Source organism: Ictidomys tridecemlineatus, chromosome 5, assembly GCF_052094955.1.
Source record: "Ictidomys tridecemlineatus isolate mIctTri1 chromosome 5, mIctTri1.hap1, whole genome shotgun sequence".
Lineage (NCBI taxonomy): Eukaryota > Metazoa > Chordata > Mammalia > Rodentia > Sciuridae > Ictidomys > Ictidomys tridecemlineatus.
Genome location: NC_135481.1, coordinates 35,922,787 through 35,943,499, shown reverse-complemented (window position 1 = coordinate 35,943,499; position 20,713 = coordinate 35,922,787). Strand labels below are relative to the sequence as shown.

Here is a 20,713-nt window from a genome sequence, read left to right as displayed (position 1 = left end):
CTCGCTGACAACCAGATGCTGCATCTGAACTGAGCTTTCCTGGGTAAATAAATTACAAAAACAATTTAGAATTTTTAATTCCCCTTATAATTTAATATAATGTTTTTGGATAACCCCAAGTTCTTTAAGGAATGGCAATATTGGGTTGTAAGTTTTCAATAATTGCTAAGTTTTTTTTTTTTTTTTTATAAAACTGTAGCCCAATGCTTAGGCCCAGTATTATATTTGAATTTCCTTAGTGAGAGAAAATAATAAGGCTTATTCTGTAAAGCCTATGGTATATGTATGTGTACATGTTTCAGTATGTGAAGTACTTTTTAAAAGGGATTTTTGGTTTTTGTTTTTTTAATTTTCTTTTATTTTTGTGTCTAGGCACCGGCTTTTCCGTGAACATTGTGTTTGTGTACAAGGAAACTATATAAAGGACTTAAATATCCTTGGAAGGGATCTTTCAAAAACTATAATAATTGACAACTCACCACAAGCCTTTGCATATCAGGTAGGAAGAGGATTGCGAAACAAACTCAGATTGGAAAAAATACAATGAAGAAAAATTACTGCCAAAAAGAATATGATGTGGGGAAAACCAATTTTCACTGGTGGAATTTTCCAGTTTTATGTGTCATCTTTTGTAATTAGAAATGCCAAAAATAATGAATTTGAGTAGTAAATCTGAATTTGAATAAGGAGGATCTATAAGATAGTACATCATTTAATAACACTTATCAGTAATTAAACCAATAATTATAAGCATGTTGAGAATTATAATAGGCCTAATGACCTTGTTGTTCTATAACGTTCTGAACTATTAAGACTATTTTGTCAACATAATTGTACCCTTCCTTAGTGTTTCTTAGAACAACAAGTAAACATGAATCATCCTTGCAAGATATATTTTATACTATGGATATGTCTATGTGGTATGATTGAGGTTCGATTTGCAATAAATCAGTGCCGAATCCGAGTCAGGTGTAGCTAGAACAAGATTGTCCCTTAACTTTTGTCTCACAATGCCCATAGTAAGAAAAGGCGGGCAAAATTATATGGCATTGAAATGTGTTCATTTGGTGGGGGATTTGCACAATTTCAGCATAAATCACTGAGTTACATCCCCAGTCCAAGTCCCTACCTTTTTATTTGCTTATATTTTAAAATGTGACTTTAAGCTGGGCCTTGTTGTACAAATCTGCAGTCCCAGCAGCTTGAGAGGCTCAGGCAGGATGATTGCAGGTTCCAGACCAATCTGGACCTGTCTCAAAATTAAAAAAAAAAAAATGGCTGGAAGTGATGGTGGTATTGGGGTATGGGTGTATCTCAGTGGTAAAGCACCCCTGGGTTCAATCTCAAATACCACAGAAAAATAAGTTCCTAAGAATTTTAGCCACGTGTAGTGGTGCTTACCTGTAGTCCTATCTCATCGAGTGGCTGATGTGGGGGATTTCTTGAACCCAGTATTTGAAACCAGCCCGAGCAACAGCAAAATGTCATCTCAACAAAATGAACTGAAGATGTAGCTCTAGTAGATAGAACTTATGTTGAGAATAGAAAAATAGTAGCTAGGCATGATGGCATGTGCCTATAGTCACAGCTACTCAGGAGGCTGAGGCATGACATAGTCCCTTGTTAAAAAAAAACATATTATGTGTGTGTGAGTGTATACACACACACACACACAGTGTCTGTCTCTGTCTGACAATGTTCTCTTTTTATATTGGCAATATATCTTTATTCATAATGCCTACCACTGTACTAGTGGTAACTATTGTATAAGTGCATAAAGGAATGTTTTTAGTTATGTTAATGGTCTTTGCAAAACTTGATTTAATGATACTTAAACTTGTTAGCTTTATATTCACTGAGAAGAAAAATGATGCTGAAAAACTTCAGGCTTTAGTTTATTCCTTCTATCTCTTGTATTATTGAGGTGAAAAAACTCTGGTAGCATTTCTTTTCAAAGGAACTTTTAAATCATGTTTCCTTAAATCTACTGTTTCTTCTTTAAAAAAAAAAAACAAACTTTTCCATACTAGGCAAAATGTAAGCATATCCATACCGTTACTCTTAAGGATTTACTTACTTATTTATCATTTTAGCTTTCTAATGGAATCCCTATAGAAAGTTGGTTTATGGATAAAAATGACAATGAACTCCTAAAATTGATTCCATTTCTGGAGAAGCTTGTAGAACTGGTAAGTATAATTTATTGTTTTTTTTTTTTGGTCAACTATGTGGGAATCTCTTATGTGTACTGGTTTTTAAAAGTTAACTGCTGAGAGGTTAGGGGAAAGTTTTAAAAAGATTGAGGATTTTTTAACGTTTTTAATAAACTTTTTAAAAATGTACAGCAGAGGGGCTGGGGTTGTGGCTTGGTGGTAGAACGCTTGCCTAGCATGTGTGAGGCACTGAGTGTGATTCACAGCACCACATATAAATAAATGAATAAAATAGGGTCCATCAACGTCTAAAGAAGTAGTTTTTAAAAATCTACAGCAGAAATCAGTTACGCTTATTCTTATAATCAAATAAAAGATACTCTGTATTATCTAGCATGCACAAGGCTCTGAGTTTAATTCCCCATAGTGCTGCTCTCCAAAGGAAAAAACAAAACAAAAACATACGCCATATTGTATATTACAACTTACATTTGTATACTGAAGAGGCAAAATGTCTGTGTGGCTCTTTTACACTCCTTTCTAATAAAGTATACAAAAACAGATACCAAGAATGCTATCAGGGGGCTTGATGGCAAAATGAATGAACTTGGCTTTGGTCTGTGAATTAGGACTTCAGAGATGCAGGTAAATCCTATAGATCAGGAATAGCTCCAGGGAGCCAAAAATATGGTTTTAATTTATCCTCACATCTGTTCATGTTAAGAGTAGCAGGTATGGACATGGAAACTTCCCTAAAAACTACTCTATTTCCCGGAGTTGGATGAGCTAGACTCTCACTGAACAAGTGAGGACAGAAGGGAAACCACTGGAATGGGTTAGTGGCTTGAGAGTCACTGGGTGAACACATGTGGGCAGATCCCAGAGGCTAGTTGTGATTTAGGGAAGAGAGGAAGGAGTCTTTTAAGTTCTGCCATCACCTGTAATAGTCAAGGTTCACAGCTGCATGGCAGATGTGTGAGATCTCAGCAGGTGGGGGTTAAAGAAAGTCCCTCTATACAAAATTGGTATTCAAGGGAAATTAATCAGTGACCAATAAATTGGCCCAAAGGATTAGGGGAAGATCTTTAATGGAAGGGAAGAGAGAAGAGATACATCATAGAAACAAATGGAAAGTCCCAGACCACTGAGGAGACCAAGGATAAGGAGAGGGCTCTCCTTCCTCAATAGGTTTTGGCAAAGAATTATAGGACTGGAGTTAGAATACATTGATGTAGAATCTCACCTGGAGTTCTGAACCCCAGACTTCACTGCCCACTATTGGTCTCTATGAGCATTTCCCTCCCCAGTAGTGGGGACTGAACCCAGGGGAATTCTGCCACTGGACTACTGCCACAAGGTCCTACTGAGTTGCCCAGCTGGCCTCTAACTTTTGATCTCTGCCTCATCCTCCCAAGTATTGCACCAGTCAATTTTAAGAGGAAAGTAAGATTTAATGGCTTAATCCTCTCATCTATCTTACAAGTTAACTGTATCTGTTACATTTCTGTACAATAATCCTTTGAAGTCCATCCAGAATTGGTTCTAGGATCTCCTGTTGATATCAAAATCTGAAGATGTTTTAAGTCCCTTATATAACATGAAGTAGTATTGGCATATAACCTATACACATCCAATAAACTTTAAATTATCTCTGGATTACTTATAAGACCTAATACAATGTAAATAAATATTTGTTATACTGTATTATTTAGTAATTAAGACAGGGGAAAAGTCTATACATGTTCAGTACACATGCAGTTTTTTCCTGAATGTTTTTGATCCAAGGATGGTTGAGTGTACAGCTGTGGAACCAGTGGCTATAGAAGACTGACTGTATTTGGCCAGCAAAATAATATAAATCATGAAATTAAATAGTACATTTCCTCTGCAGAGGAAAGCTGTTTTAATGTTATATCTTTGAAATTATGTAGCTTTTTTAAAAGGGTCTCCTTTTTTTCCACACAGAATGAAGATGTCCGACCTCACATCAGAGACAGATTTCGCTTGCATGATTTGCTGCCCCCAGATTAAGTACAAAGACTTGTCAAATCACTGAAGGGGGAGAGAATGCAGGACCCTTTTGGACTGAAACAAAAACATTGCCATTACTGTTGAAATTTTGCATTTTTGTACCCCGTCTTGCTTTTCTTATCTTTGGTGCCCAATAATAATCAAGGGTTACAGAAAGAGACTATCTCAGATTGAATACATACAGTAGGTAGGCTAAAACAGAAGAGTCTTTAGAACTAGTGCAACTCCAGTGAAATTTTTTTATGTACAGGACATCTGCAGTTTATAAAGAATTCTGTTTCTGCCACCAGCAGTTTGACCTGTAGTTACACAGGATTTTATGATAATAACAGAGATGAAAATGGACTTTTATTTTCTCTCTGTTTGGTGCTCTAAGTGGGTTTGTAGCCACTTTTCTGTTACTTTATGATTCTCATTTCAACAGGAATGGCCAGTAAAAGTTGTTTTATTTTTTCCTGTTAAGGTTTATAACCTTTTTACATTTTTGACCTGTATTAGATTAGAATTTCATTATGCATTCCTTTTAGTTGAGGCGCTTCATAGTTTTCTGGAAATAGTCAGTTTTTAGTTTTTTATTATACATTTGAATGGCCGTTTTCCTGCTTTGTATGCCTGCATATTGTATATTTGTTTAAAAATATTCTCTACTTTTAGTCCATGTAAGTTTCATTTAAAAAGACATGCATTTATATTTTGTTTCTGTAATATTCTACTGTAGGTGAAATCTTTTTAAAAATCAAGAGACTGGGTAGATAAGAATATATATGATGACTAATATTCAAAAGATTTAAACCATTGTGATGGCGTGTATTCCCAAATGGTAATATCTTGCAACGGCACACAGATTTAATGGATAAAGGTATACCTCAGACTTCACTGTGCTCACCAATCTTTGAGGAGAAAAGTTTAGTCACCTGTTGGGCTTGATTTAGTTACTGCTGCCTTTTGGTTTTCTCCAGGAATGAAGTATGCAGCACAGTGACTCAGTATTTTTAGTTACTTTGCATGGGCTGGTAGTACCTCTGTTATGCTCTCAGTTACAATCAGTTTAAAACTCTGTGTAACAGTCTTGGTACCTAACAGTAGCTATGCATAATCCTGTGGCACAGTACACTCCCAAGCCACCAATGCAGTTAATAGGCTCTCATAGTGGTTTTCTATGCTATATGAAAATAGTCTTCAAGCCTTGGTTCTCTAATGCAGCTACCACAAGAGGTTGATATTTTTATAGTGGTGTGTAATCTCCTTTTCGGGAGGCTTTTTATGGAAGGTAGAATTTGTAAAAGTTAGTATGCTTTGCCTCTCAACTGCATTAACATGCCACAGGCTTAGACTGTTTTTGTGTAAAGGATGTCAAAGAACGGCACTTTTTCTAAAGAGAAGTTTGATATTTTGTATGCTTGTTAAGAAAGTACAGTATTGGAAATTAAAGGTGGACAACTGATAATTGAGGAGTATGTCAGTTAATTTTTTATGTATATTACCTGTTTACTTGTACAACTTATTGTACAAATTACATGCAGCTTCATTTTCAAATGAATCCTTAAAATAAGGAAATCTTTTTAGGAAAACATTTAATTTTTGTATTTTTGATTTTAAAAGGCATGAGTTATGTCGGTTTTCAGTGTATTAATGAAGATTTTAACTTTTCATCAGGTTGAGTGTTTTCTTACTATATTATCTGTTGTGTATGTAGTTAGCATATTGTGTCACTGAACTGTTTAAAATCTAGCATGTAGAGCAAGCCTGTTTTGTGGAAAATCCTTATTCATTAAAAAAATAATCATGGCAGATTTTCTGCAAAAAAAAAAAAGCAAAAGCATTTGCAATTCAGAATACTGATTTTTTTTTTAATTTAAAGAAGGGTATTTTGCTTGTAGGAAAAAATACTACAGATTCGTTTTAATGAGAATCTTTGAAATGTATTTATCTTTAGGGCATCTGGGCATCTTTATGCTGTTTGTCTTATGTCTTTCTTGAAATAAAATGTACATACGTTACCTTTACATTATGCTCTTGCGCAAAATTGTGAACCTAGTTACATTTCTCCCTGCTCCCTTCTTTTTTATGCTCAAACAGCAAAACCCAAAACATAAATAAGATCTGAACTTTCAGCCTACATCGTATTTGCTGAAAGCTGTTCTGATTAAATAAACAGTCCCAAAGGGCCTTCCCATAACTGAAAGGGAAATGTAAGCACCTATACCACTGTGCCTCTGTGCACTTTAATAATAAAAAGCAACTTTTAAATTATCTTTTATTAATGGTAAAGTCCTTTTCAATCCCATGCTAGGAGTATTCTTTTATATCAGCTGATAAACAAGCATAACAAGCTTCTCTAAAGCTAAATAAGGGCAATTTTATATGGCCAGAGAACATTTCTTTAGACCAAATTAATATTTCTTCATCACTTTATTTGGGTAATTTTAAAGTTGTTAGTACAAAATTAAAAATCTCCCCATTAACTTTTTTATCTGTTAATAGATATTTAACACTTCCATTTAGTTAATGGGAGGTGTGTATTTTTTTAATTGAGATGTGGCAGCCCATCAGCTCACACAGGAAACATAAAATCTTAAAATCTAATTGTAGTGAATGCAGGAGAGAGATGGGTCCATGGTGACACACAGCAAAAGTGACCTGTGCACACATTACAACTCTGAAGTACATAAGAAAATTGTGCTATTTTCAGTGATAAATATCTGACTTTTAAGACATTCTTTTAAATATTTGTTGTCATTGTTAGGCTGTTTTAATTAGTAGTTTTAAAAATTCCATGTAATACATGTATCCCTAATCTGATTTTTCACAATATTTCTTCTTGGATCCTAAAAGAACTGATGACAGTTCGTAATCATAAATTGTTTTATATTAGCTAGTCGGAATATTTATTTACCCAGTGGCTTTATCTGCTTCCCAAAATTGATTTGGGATTTGTTGGAAGAAGCATTGTATAACTTCTATAAACAGCTATTTTCTTGTAACTGTTGGTGAAATGGATGTGTACATTGTTTATATATATTTATATATATATATGGTTTATGTGTAAATTATATATATATAAATATATATATATTTCTCTGGCTTTCTTTTTTTAAAAAATAGGGTTAACAGAATTTTTTTTGAAGTTATCTTTGGCCAATGACTTTTGCAACTAGATATTACTTTCATTCGACCTTCTAAAGATGTTCGCTTCTCATTATTTTGTTGTCAATTGCCTGAAAAACAGAAGACTTCATCTCATCAATGAAGAAGACATTTCATTATGCCTACAGATCTTTCCAGCGAGCACAGAATTCTTCATAAGGACCAGATCTCTTTCACATCTGTGTCAGTCATAAAAACATGAAATGTAAAGGACAATGAAGCCTTCATTTACTTGTACTAATATTATGGTGTTATGTACTACATCATTAGCTAGTTAAGGTTTTCTGATCTGACTTCTCTTTGTCTTCCTAGGTATTTATTTGTTATCTTTTAATCTTGTTAATTTAAATTAACTTAGCTAATATTTACCCACCGAATAACTATGCCAAGCAACTAGGAAAGAATGTTTATTTTATTTCCCCTTATAGGGGAAGAGTGGACTGGGAACAAAAATGTATGGGCCAAAAGGCCTTAGGTTGTCATTCATTCACTTTCTTATTCCTCTTATGAGTTATATTTGAATATAGTATATGGTTTCAGTGCTGTGATATACTTGATTATGTCATCACTTTTCATGTCTTCCTGTGAGTTGAAAGCCTGCTAGGAATTTCTATAATACACACTTAAAAATTTCAGAGTAAGAAACACAAAACTCAGTATGTCATATTTAAATGCTACTTAAATTATTATTGGAATCTAAATATCACTGACAAGGATACATTTTTATAAAATGTTTCTCTGTATCTTGAATTGAAATTAATTGCCTAGAGGCAAAAGTTCTGGAGCTAAAATTATTTGAGATCTTTTTCAAAAGAGGTTAAGAGAGCAAAATAAGTTTATATACTATTTATTTCAGATACTATTACTTTAAGATACTTTGGTGATTTCCAGACCTCATGTCATTAGAATTACCCTAAGGAGCTGGGTCCGATGGTACACACCTGTAATCCCCCCAACTCTGGAGGGTGAGGTAGGAAGATAGAAAGTCCATTTGAGACAGCATGGTGAGACCCTCTCTCAAATTTCTAAAACATTTAAAAAGGCTGGGGATATAGCTAAATGTAAAGTACTCCTTGGGGTCAATATCCTGTGCTGTCCTCCCCCCTACTCCCACCCCCCGACATACTCACAAAAATTCTAGAGGAGCTTTTCTAGTAAGATTCCCAAAGCCTGTCCCTAGAGAACTCTCATTATGGGGCCAGATGGTTTTTCCCCTCCTATAGAGGTGTATGTAATGTAATCTTTTTACATATTCATACATGCACACAATGTAACAATATACTTTGGAGAGTTTGGTCTTTTTAAAGCTCTTCCTGGTTTGGGAAATCCCTGTTCTAAATGATGTGACAGTGGCTTGAGAGTAGGCAACAAAATAAAAGTTTATCAGAAATCTCTGTGGTAGTTAAAAAAAATTTTTTTTAATTTTTCTTTTTTTAGAAAATAGGACCAAATTTCACAGAACTTATTCAAGATACATGGAGGAATAATAAAGATGTTTGAGGCTATTGCTCATTACCATTTTTGTCTTTCATATTTTTTAAGAGTTTGCATTTCTAGGACTTGGAATAGTTGATCATATACACAGCTGAAGGACATGTCCCTGAATGAGACCATTATATAAATATATAAATATATATATATATATAAACTGTAAAATATTTCACTATTTTTTTATTTTATAAATCTTTGTAGAAATAAGCAATGGAATACTACTTTCATCTTTTGAATGGGACTTTTCAAGGCAGTGTCCTTTTGGCATTAAGGTAGGGGGGAGTTAATATTCTCTCTACCTGTTTCCACATAAATCAGTATAAAGTTATGGACATTTAAAAATCTCAATTTCTACTTATTTACTATGCAGTATAGCCGTGAAAAAGTAATGTAGACTTAGTTTTCTCATCTTCAAATGCCCTGATCACCCTACCTCACAGGGTTGTTGTGGGGATAAATAAAACTTTTATGGAAGCACTTTTCTTTGATGAATTTTATCAGCTATCAGGAATAATATCATTTCTAACAACTTATACTGCCATAGTGCTTTTTTGTTCCCAAGTACAGTTTTTTGTTTTTTAACCTTACTTTCCCTTTTGATATTGATCTTCAGGACAAACCTGTAAGAACCACAAGGGGTTGTGGATCAGGAAAAAGCAATAAGGAAACAGGCTCAGAGAGGGCTGTGACCAAAGACCTTGCAATTCCTGAGACACAATATAACAGCATATTCTCATACCTTGCATTGTTGTGTGATCATGCTTGTATGTGAATACAAAGCTTCCTCAATATATAGATCAATATAGCCAAAAAAGGTTGCTAGAGGTGTTTAAACCCCAGCAGGTCCCTCTCCCCCACCAATATTGTTACAAAAGGAATATAGAATGGTACAAAATAGGCCTAAGAGAACAATTCAGTTTTTAAACAAAGTTCTACTTTCTAAATACACACATAAAAGAAATGGGTCTAGAAAAATATGTTCCCACAATCACATAGAAGACTAAAATTCAGATCTTGTTATTACCATTATTCAAAGTAATGGTTTTAGAAGAGTGACCAGTCTTAGTTTCTAGCACTACTACTGAAATAAACACTTGAAGCCAAGCTGAATATAGAATGATGAATTGGTTTTAGAGAGAGATAAGATAGCAGAGAATCAAATTATAGTGCGCTAAGATGAGAAATTCATACTTGATGTATAGACTAATGAGCCAATATCACTATAAAGTAGCACTCTGCTCCGATCCCAATCTCTGTGATGAGACTTGTGATAACTTCCCTGTTCTCTGAAGGAATGTGATGCACAGATAGGCTTGGAAGTCACCAGCCCTTCAAAGATAAATGATTGCTCAGAGTCAAATGACTTGAATTCACATCTCCTAAAAAAACCCATTTACTAGTTCATCTGTAAAATGGGTAAGACCTACCATTCATTCTATGGTCATGTACAACTAATTAAAACAATTTTCTTAAAAAAACCAACCATTCAGAATTTATGAAAGATGAAATGAAACATCAGTATCTTATAAAACTAAAGCAACACAATAACTTACCAGTATGGAGATGTTTATTGTGTAAGTGAAATGACAGCTATGCACATAGGTTTTGGGAGATGCCTTTCTGTAGAGGCAGAGAGTACAGTGGGTTAAGGGCATTACAACACCACAGAAGTTAAGAAAGATGTGAGCAGTGGGGTGCATTTAAACAAATGAAAATGCCAAGTGATAATGAAGGCTTCCATGGCAAACATGTTCAATGAAAATATGTTGGTTGCTGAGACAAAAGTGGATGAGTAACTGAAAAGTAATGATGACTTAAGAAGTCTAGTAGGGGCTGGGGATGTGGCTCAAGCGGTAGCGCGCTCGCCTGGCATGCGTGCGGCCCGGGTTCGATCCTCAGCACCACATACCAACAAAGATGTTGTGTCCACTGAGAACTAAAAAATAAATATTAAAAATTCTCTCTCTCTCTCTCCTCTCTCTCACTCTATCTTTAAAAAAAAAAAAAAAAAAGAAGTCTAGTAAGGCCAGGCACAGTGGCGCATGTCTGTAATCCCAGTGATAGGACGCTGGGGTAGGAGGATTGCAAGCTCTAGGCCAGCCTCAGCAATTTAGGATGCCCTAAGCAAATTAGACCCCTTGTATCTCAAAGTTTTTAAAAGGGGCTGGAGATGTAGCTCAGTAGTAAAGCACCTTTGGGTTAAATCTCCAGTACACACCCCTACCCCGCTGCTCCCAAAAAAATAAATAAAAAGTAAGTCTAGTACGTAGTTGGGGTAGCAAGCTTACATAAAGGATTTGCTAAATTGGAACTACTTCAGTAGTGATACTTATTTCTTGAAAATAGCTATTCCTAATGAGAAATGATTTTGAAAATACTCCCTAGAGCAGGGTGTGGTGGTGTACCCCTGTAGTCTCAACAACTTGGGAGGCTGAGGCAGGAGGATTGCAAGTTCAAGGCTAGCCTCAACAATGTAGTGAGACTCCGTCCCCAAAAATAAAGAACTAGGGATCTACCATTGGTAAAGCACCCTGAGTTCAATTTGCAGTACCCACCTCCCACAAAAAAAAGCTGTGAGTGCTGGGTATGTAGCTTAATGGTAGAGCTCTTGCCTAGTGTGCACAAAGCCATGGGTTCAAACTCCGGTAGTGGGGAGTGGGGCAGGTAACTACCTGGGTTGGGGTGCCAGCAGGACACTGGCACCCCACACAGAAAAACCCCCAAAATGACCTTAATATGTGTTAGGCACTACTAGCTAGGTGCAGTGGTGCATACCTGTAATCCCAGCACCTTAGGAGGCTGAGGCAGGAAGATCGAAAGTTTGAGGTCAGCCTTAACAATTTAGCAAGGGAGGCCCTAAGCAACTTAGTGAGACCTTGTCTAAAAAAAAAAATCTTTAAAAAGGACTGGGGATGTAGCTCATTGGCAAAGCACCCCTGGGTCCAATCCCCAGTACCCAAACAAAACGTGGTTGGGCACTACTAAGCAAGGCTCTGAACAGCAGAAGAAAGCAAAACTGAACTCAAGTTTATAATCTAGAAGTAGAGATTGAATTTATTGCTGGGAAAAGGGTCATGAAGAATGGTTTGAGGGGCTGGGGTTGTGGCTCAGAGGTAGAAGGCTCACTTTCGTGAGGCACTGGGTTCAACCCGAGCACCACATAAATATAAAATACAGATATTGTGTCCACCTATAAAAATATTTTTAAAAAAGAATGGTTTGAGAGTTTATTTAATAACAATTATTTGAGATGAGATCCTTAGGCTATTAAAGGACTAAAGACTAGGCTTGGTTGGGCAGAGAGGTTCAAGCAAAAAAATCATATTGTCTTAAAAAGATCACTTTGGAGCTGGGCACGGTGGTGAACACATGCAATCCCAGTGGCTCGGGAGGCTGAGGCAAGAGGATGAAAAGTTCAAAGCCAGACTCAGCAAAAGCGAGGCACTAAGCAACTTAGTGAGAGCATACAATACAAATAAGGCTGGGGATGTGGCTCAGTGATCGAATACCCCCGAGTTCAAACCCTGGTATTAAAAAAAAAAAAAAATCACTTTGGTGGTTATAGAAGGAATAGCAGGGTTGGGTGGTTCTGTAACTCTCCACATAAAAGTGTTTTCTTTCTCCAAGACAACAAATGGTTAATTCATTGAGTGCTAGAGTCACAGTAGACAGATTGGTAAGATTCTGGGGGAGAACATGGTTTCTTTTAAGTACTGAGAGTTTAGTTACTGGATTTTGGAGTCTCCTTGAAGAAAGGCATGTTTGTTTTCCACTGGCCAGACAAGAATAGAAAGGTACTCCAGGATTTTATGACATTCTATAAAATAAAGTGTGGAAAGGTGTATGAAAGTTGTATAGGAGACAGATGCTGTCACTTTTGTGTTTTGTTTTTTGGTACTCAGGATTGAACCCAGGGGTGTCAAGTACTGAGACACACCCCCAGCTCTTTTTTATTTTTTTGAGACAGGGTCTCACTAAATTGTTTAATGCCTAAATTGCTAAGGCTGACCTCGAACTTGCAATCCTTCTACCTCAGCCTCCCAAGTCACTGGGATTACAGGTGTATACTACCATGCCCAGCCAGATGTTTTAACTTTATGTGAAGATTCTTGGTTGGGGCTGGGGATATAGCTCAGTTGGTAGAGTGCTTGCCTCCCATGCACAAGACCATGGATTCAATCCCTTGCACACCACCAAATAATTAAATCAAAGATTCTTGGGTTAAGTTTTTTGTTTGGGTTTAAAATGGAAAAAATGGTTCAACTAGCTATTTTTGTATCAAGTCACATAATTTTAAAAAATGTAATGATTCATCAATTTTGCAAGTTTTACCCCCCCCACACACACACAGACAGGGTCTGGCTATGTTGCTCAAGCTGGCCCCAAACTCCTAGGTTTAAGCTTCTGCCTTGGCCTCCCAAACGTGTGTCATGTGTCCAGCAAACAAATAACACTGTCACACATAATAAAATTCATATACATATATGAATAGTGAATACATATTGATACATCGTGTGTGTGTGTGTGTACACACACACACACACACACACAATACACGAGTTTTCTTTTTTTTTTGCAGTTGGTACTTAGGATCAAACCCAGGGTCTTGCACATGCTAGGCAAGTACTATACTACTGAGCTACATCCCTAGTGTGAGGACAGGTTTTTTTTGCAGGGGAGGGTAGTGGGAATTGAACCTAGGGTGCTTAACCACTGAGCCACATCCTGAGCATCTTTTTTTTTTTTTTTTTTTTTGAGACATGGTCTCACTAAATTACTGAGTCTGGCCTTGAACTTGTGATCCTCCTGCCTCAGGCTTGCTGGGATTACTGGAGTGTACCACCATGCCTGGTGAGGCCAGAAGTTTCAATGTTAACTTTTTTCCAACAATCATTTACTAGATCTACTCTACTAATCTATAAAATTGGGATACATTGGCTTTCTATATCTGTAGGTTTTGCATTTGTGGATTCAATCAACTTGGCATTAAAAACATTAAAATAAGTTAGTTCTGCATTAGACATTTTCTTGTCATTATTCCTTAAACAACACATAACTACTTACATTGTATTTCTACTATTAGGTATTATAAATAATCTAGAGAAGATTTAAAATATACAGGAGGATATGTGTAGGTTATAAGCAAATAATACTATGCCATTTTATATAAGGGATTTTGGTATCCATGGAGTGTCATGGACCAATCCTCTACTGGTTACAAAGGGATGACTGTATTTCATAACAATTCCACTAAGATGTTTAAAATAACTTACTGTGATTTTAGGGTTCCTCTAGAGACTAAAATGAATAACAGATTAGTCTTAAGGACTAAATGAAGTCCTTATTACATGGTTCTAGATACTTGTTTCCCTGCTTCCTCATTTGATAAATCAGAACAATTCTATGAATGAATTATCAATTTCTGCATTAAAATCTTTATCCATTCTGCATACACTTAGTCCATATATTTTTTCAATAACCCATTTTTTTCAACTCCCATAACCCATTTTTAATTGTGTGTGGTTCAATACCTTGAATTTAAGATCAACAGAATCCAGAATAGTATTTTTTACAGTATAGGCACTAAAATATTTATTTGTTTGATAAATAAAGGAATGAATAAACTCACATTTCAAAGTTCGGACTTCTAAGTCCAGAAAGTTGATTTGGTGCATGGCGAATTGCTGAGACTTGGGAATTGGTTCACATTAAACAAAGTCATAAAACACTGATATATTTCTTTCTCTAGCACTAGAAATTGAACCCAGAGGTGCTCAACCACTGAGCAACATCCCTAGCCTTTTTTATTTTGGGGGATGTATCTCCCTAAGTTTCCCAGTCTGTTTTTGAACTTGTGAACCTCCTGCCTCAGCCTCTTGAGTCACTGGGATTAAAGGCATATTTGGCACAAAACACTAATTTTTAGATCAGATTTCAATTTTACTCATTTGTCACCAATTTTCTTCTTTAAGAACCTAAAACACAATTGGAAACCTGCTTGATAAGAGTAGAACCAGAGTCAAATCTACTGAAAGAATGTTAATGACTAAAGTCAAGTTGATAGATACTCTCATTTCTACTTGACAAACAAGTTAAAAGTCTGCAGGTCTGAGGTTAGAGGAACAGTTCAGTGGTAGAGTACTTGCCTTGTGTCCATGAGGCCTTGGGCTCAATTTCCAGCACCAAAGGAAGGAAAAAAGTCTGTAGGTCAACTTTTTTCTCTCGAGACAAAATTTTGTTCTTTGGTTTTACCTTTCCTTTTCTTTCGGTTGACATTATATTCAAAAGAGACATCTTTTATTTATTTATTTATTTATTTATTTTTTGGTGGTGCTGGAGATTGAACCCAGGGCCTGTGCGTACTAGGCAAGCATTCTACCCACTGAGCTATATCCCCAGCCCCAAAAGATACATCATCTCAAAACATTCAGTTGGATGCAGCATGTGCCTACATCTTAGCTACTCAGGAGGCTGAGACAAGAGTATTGCAAGTTCAAGAACAACCTCTGAAAATTAGTGGCAAGACCCTGAGCAACTCAGCAAGATACTGTTCAAAATAATGTGATAAAGCAACCTTCAGTTGAATCCCCAGTACAAAAAAATTGGGGGTGGGGATTGCTGTTTTGGGTTCCAGATATATTTTCTGTTGCAACTACCTTTCGTGAAGAGAAAGCCCGGTGGACAGGTTTTCGTGGAAAAGAACCCAGTTCTGCACAAAGTTATTCATGCAGTTACAACAGCTACTAAGTGCATATGTCTCAAGATTTCTTTACTACAAGTATACTGTTCTAGATGTTGATATTTTTAGCTGAGGTCAGAAATGGTATTGACTGGAAAGATACTGGGGTATCTCACAGCATTTAAGGCATGCAAGAAAGGAACTTAGGGAAGGCAGGATGAAGTAAGGTGGCTCGGGAAATTGTTACTTCAGCATGATTTGCAGCCCCTACCTTCAGGAGGTTGTCATCAGCCACAACTTCCAGGCTCTAGGAATCTCAAGTTCTGAATTCTAATGTTCTGAGTGATAGAATTTTTCAGTTATCTATGACTTCATAACAATTCCACATAGGTGGGGTGTGTTTGTTTGTTTTGGTTACTGGGGATTTAATCTAGGGGCAATTTAGGAACTTCATCCCTAATCCTTTTTTTTACATTTTTAGTTGCCAATGACCTTTATTGTATTTATATGCAGTGCTGAGAATTGAGCCCAGCTCCTTGCACATGCTAGGCAAGTGCTCTACCACTGAGCTTTGACCCCCAGCCCCTAGTCCTTTTTATTATTATTTTTTTGAGACAGGGTCCTGCTAACCTCAAACTCATGATCTTCTTGCCTCAGCCTCCAGAGCTGTTGGAATTATAGGAATGCTCCAGGGCACCCAGCCCTGCTTTCCACCCAACCCCCACTTTTTTTTTTTTTTTTTTTTTTTGGTACTGGGATTGAACCCAGAGGTGCTTTACCACTGAGCTAAATCGCGAGATCTTTTTATCTTTTACTTTGATACAGGGCCTCACTAAATTGTTGAGGTTGGCCTCGATCTTATAATTTTTCTGCCTCAGCCTTCCAAATCACTGGGATTGCAGGCCTGAGCCATTGTGCCTGGCTTTATTAAATTTTGAGTCAGGTTCTCACTAAGTTGTCAAGGCTGGCCTTGACCTTGAAATCCTCCTGCCTCAGCTTCCTGAGTAGCTGAGATATAGACACATGCTGCATTTGATGATTCAAAAAAAAAAAAAAAAAGGCTGGGATATAGCTCAGTTGGTAGAGTGCTTGCTTCTCATGCACAAGGCCCTGGGCTCAATCCTAAGCACCACTCACATAATAATAATAATAATAATAATAATAATAATAATAATAATAATAATAATTTAATTATTCTAGTGGCCTATGTATCCCATGTAGGGGCAGATCCAGATTATATATCTTGCAGTACATACAATTTGGAGGGCTTCCTTTGAAAATAATATGGGCCCATGCAATAAGGGGTCCTGAAACTAAATATTCATTAGCTTAATAGTTAATTAATCTCTAGATCAGCTGTGGTAAGTCACTATGGTAAGCCACAAGACATGGCTTTGGAGAGCACACCCACTCTTGTATACTAACTAGGGCAATTTCCAGAAAAAGAGGAAAAGACTGTAAGCCCTTCCCCACCATATACACACTAGAAGTATGCAGCTCAATAAAATCTTATCATTTGAATGACTAGAAGAAGGTCTTCTGACTTCTATATAGTGAATTTTTTAATATACCAAGTCCCACATTATTTTAAAATAACACATACACATTTGTTTTCCACACACATATACACATGATGGTACTGGAAGAATACAACAATAATTTTAAAATATTTACTGTCCTCCCTGTATCTTTTTCTTCTGATTGCTCCTTAAATGTTGATGTCCTTCAATATTTTTTCAATCTATGCCATATTCAGATAACTTCAATTTTCACATCATTTTACCAACCACAATAATCATATGACTCCTAATTCTGTGTCTGTGGTCCAGTTCTCTTGAGCTCCAAAGTGCATCAGACATTTTCATTTTGGATGTCCTATAAAAATGTCAAGATCTGTGTGGTCAAACTTAATTGATCCTGTATTCTTTACTATGAAGGGAGGCACCATTCACCCATTTTCAAAAGAATTTATCAATATTTAACCATGTGTCAAAGCACTAGTAATACAGTAGTAAAAAATAAGACAAGGTACTTGTGTTCCAAATAGATACTGAATAAACAAGATATCGGATAAATATTATGATAAAAACAATGTTGAGTTAGAAAATAACTGGGGAGATACTTTGCAGGAGGGAGATCAGGAAAGAGCTTTCTGTAGAGATAACATTTGAGTTTTGATGTGAAAGAAGAGACCCCATGCAAAGCATGGGGGGAAAATAAACACTGTAAGCAGAAAGAACAGTATGTAGAAACCTCCTGAACTGGAAAAAACTTAGTAGCCTTAGAAGGTTAAATGGAATTAATAATAGAGAATGGAAGTGGTGTGTGTGTGGTGTGTGTGTGTGGGGGGGGGGAGGCATTATAGGAAAGGGGTTGGTGAGATGTAGGAGTCAGTCTATGCAGGACCTGAAAAGAAGCTGGACTTAAAAAAAAATAAAAAATAGAAGAAGCCATTAAAAGGATTTCAACTGGAGGGGAGTGGTACTATCTGATTAACACATTAAATTAAACTGCTTGGTGTGTAGTGAATAGATTGTGGAAGGTAAAGAATGAAAACTGGATGACCAAATTTTGGATTAAGGTAGTAGCAAGAGACAAGGGGAAAAATATCTTCCAAGATTAATATTGGAAAACAGATCCAGACTTGATGATGAATGGAATTTAGGGGTAAGAGAGAGGAAGAAAAAAGAATAGCTCCCAGGTTTCTGACTTGAGCAACTAGATAACTGTCACCATCACTCACTTTCAAAGAGATCAACTTTTCCTTGTGTCTCCTACTCCTCCTCCATATTCAGTCAATCACTAGTTAGGATTCTCCAGAGAAACAAATCAATAGGATGTGCATAATAGAAAGAGATTTATTTTAAGGTTGTGGGTACTGGCAAGTCTGAAATCTGCATGATAAACAAGTAGACTAAAGACCTAAGGGAGATTTAATACTACAGTCTGGAGGCAGAATGCCTTCTTCCTGAAGTTTTTTTAATTTGGACTGATTGGATGGACCCTTATAAATTATGAAGAGTAATCTGCTTTACTCAAAGTCTACTAATTTAAATATTAATCACATCTAACAGATATTTTCATAACAATCAGTGTTTGACTAAAGACTGGGTAACATAGGTATCATGGCCTAGTCAAGAAAATACATAAAAATAATCGTTATAGTCACTAAGTTCTATAGACTCTGACCTTTAAATATTTCTGATTGGTTTTTCTTTCCATTGCCACTGTCTTAATCTAGGCTTACATTTTTCTCATTTAATTAATTCATTCAGAATGGGGTATAACTCAGGAGTAGAGCCCTTGCCTAGCATATGAGAGACCCTGGGTTTGATCTGGAGAAGCAAAAGCATGGAAGGTACATACACACATTCATTCAGAAAACATTTCTGTGTTAGGCACTATGCCAAAAGCTGAAGATACAATTATGAATAGACTGTGCCCTCAGATTTATATACCAGCTACCCATGCTTTCTGTTTTGCCTCTTTTCAGTCCACCTTTTATAAATGGATGCATTATAAATAGGTAATTGCCTCTCACACTTTAAATGGGCATTAGAATATCTCTTGAAAAAACATCTTTATAGGGGCTGGAGATGTGGCTCAAGCGGTAGCGTGCTCTCCTGGCATGCATGCGACCCGGGTTCGATCCTCTGCACCACATTCAAAACAAAGATGTGTCCGCCGAAAACTGAAAAATAAATATTGAAATTCTCTCTCTGTCTCTGTCTCTCTCTTTAAAAAAAAAAAATCTTTATAAAGTGCTTATTTGTAGACTCTGGAAAAACATACAAGGAACAGGGTACACTGGTTTGCCACTAGAAAGAATACAGTGGCTGATGTGTCTACTTTTTTTGTAATTTGAATGTATGTGCATTATATATCCGAAAACAATAAAACAACAAGAAAATCAAAATAAAGCAACTAATTGCCTCTTAAAACCCTACAGGGAGCCAGGTGAAGTGGTAGGGTTGTAATCTCAGCTACTTGGGAGGCTAAGAAAGGAGGATCACAAGTTGGAAGCTGGCCTGGGCAATTTATGGAGACCCTGTCCTGAATTTTTTTTAAAAAGGGCTGGAATGTAGCTCAGTGAAATCCCTGAATTCAATCCTCACTACCCAAACCCACAACAATAAAACAACAACAACAAAACCTCCCCCAAATACAACCCCCCCCACACACACCATCACCAGAAAAAAGTCAACCTTGCAGGGGAGCTATAAGGACAGGGAGTTTGGCTCATTTTATGTTCTTCATGATGAGTTTACCTGTTCAGTTTACCACTGATTGCGCCACTCAGTCAGGTGAGGGACTGACTATATGCATTCTTTCTACTGGAAATGCACTCCCACACATTTCATTTAGTCTCCAGTTTCGCCGGAGCTTACCTCAGGAGGCCTTTCCTACAACCTCTGCCGTAGTTAATGTTAGCCTTTTGCATTTAACCTCATAATGCTTCTTTTTGTTGCAGTCATCACACTGTGTCCAAACTTGTTTACATGTCTATCTTTGCTACTTGGTGGAAAAAGCTAGAGCTTATGCCTAGCACAGACCAAGAATTTCCGAAATTGTTCTGCCAAACAATGTGCAGGCCTCTAAGGGCTCAGAGAAGGGGACAACTTCGAGGATTGAGGATGTATTCGATCCCTCCGTGACTAAATTCACGCAAATGAACCTCGAGCTGGCTCCACGCGCCAGGCTGGAAGGTTGCCAGGAACAGGAATTCTGCCCTCTCCACTCGCTCCTTCCCCGATGCCCTACGCACGCCGGTTCCCAGGGGCCCACTTCCCCCACTAGCCCGCGACCGCGCTCACCGGGAGCCGAGGAAGCCACGCGAGTACCCTCACAGGCAGGAGTGTTTAGAGACCCTTCCGGGAGAAGCGTGCAGAGGATGGGGGGCAACTTATTCAGCATTCGCCAGAGGCCTTGGGCCGAGATCAGAGCGCACCCTTGGGGCGGGGTTGAGGTTGGCAGAAGATGCGTTAGGGCCAAGGGTCAGGCAAGGGACTGCCCTACTAACCTTCCCGCTCTTACTTCTCCCAGGGACCCAGGATGGTGCCGCCGTCGCCCTGCCCAACTAGTGTCCAGGACTGCCCAGCGTCGCAAGAGACAGCACACACAGCCCCGCCCTGAACCGCGACCCACGCTCTGCCAGCCCGGGTCCACGCCCCCTCCCCGCCGAGCGCGTCGCTGGCGCCGCCAGAGGGGGCGG

At 37.4% G+C, this 20,713-nt stretch overlaps 1 protein-coding gene and 1 long non-coding RNA gene across 12 annotated transcripts in view; one reads left to right on the top strand and one right to left on the bottom strand.

Annotated features, from left to right (window-relative positions):
- Ctdspl2 (CTD small phosphatase like 2) overlaps positions 1 to 9,299 on the top strand; it is an 80,278-nt gene extending 70,979 nt beyond the window's left edge. For all 5 annotated transcript variants that reach the window (XM_013359876.4, XM_078049686.1, XM_005316506.4 and 2 more), the window contains 3 exons: positions 373 to 499; positions 2,094 to 2,189; positions 4,119 to 9,299. In XM_013359876.4, the coding sequence (XP_013215330.1) occupies positions 373 to 499; positions 2,094 to 2,189; positions 4,119 to 4,184 (289 nt within the window). In that variant the 3' untranslated portion in view covers positions 4,185 to 9,299. The remainder of the gene's footprint in view (positions 1 to 372; positions 500 to 2,093; positions 2,190 to 4,118) is intronic.
- Positions 1 to 20,688, bottom strand: part of LOC120886327 (uncharacterized) — a 199,945-nt gene extending 179,257 nt beyond the window's left edge. For 3 of the 7 annotated variants that reach the window (XR_013438806.1, XR_005729259.2, XR_013438808.1), the window contains exon 1: positions 20,522 to 20,676. This is a non-coding gene — a long non-coding RNA (uncharacterized LOC120886327). Of the gene's footprint in view, positions 1 to 20,521 lie in introns of all 7 variants that reach the window. The other 4 variants (XR_013438809.1, XR_013438807.1, XR_013438810.1 and 1 more) reach the window with 3 other exon arrangements.
- Between the last annotated feature and the right edge of the window lie 25 nt (positions 20,689 to 20,713).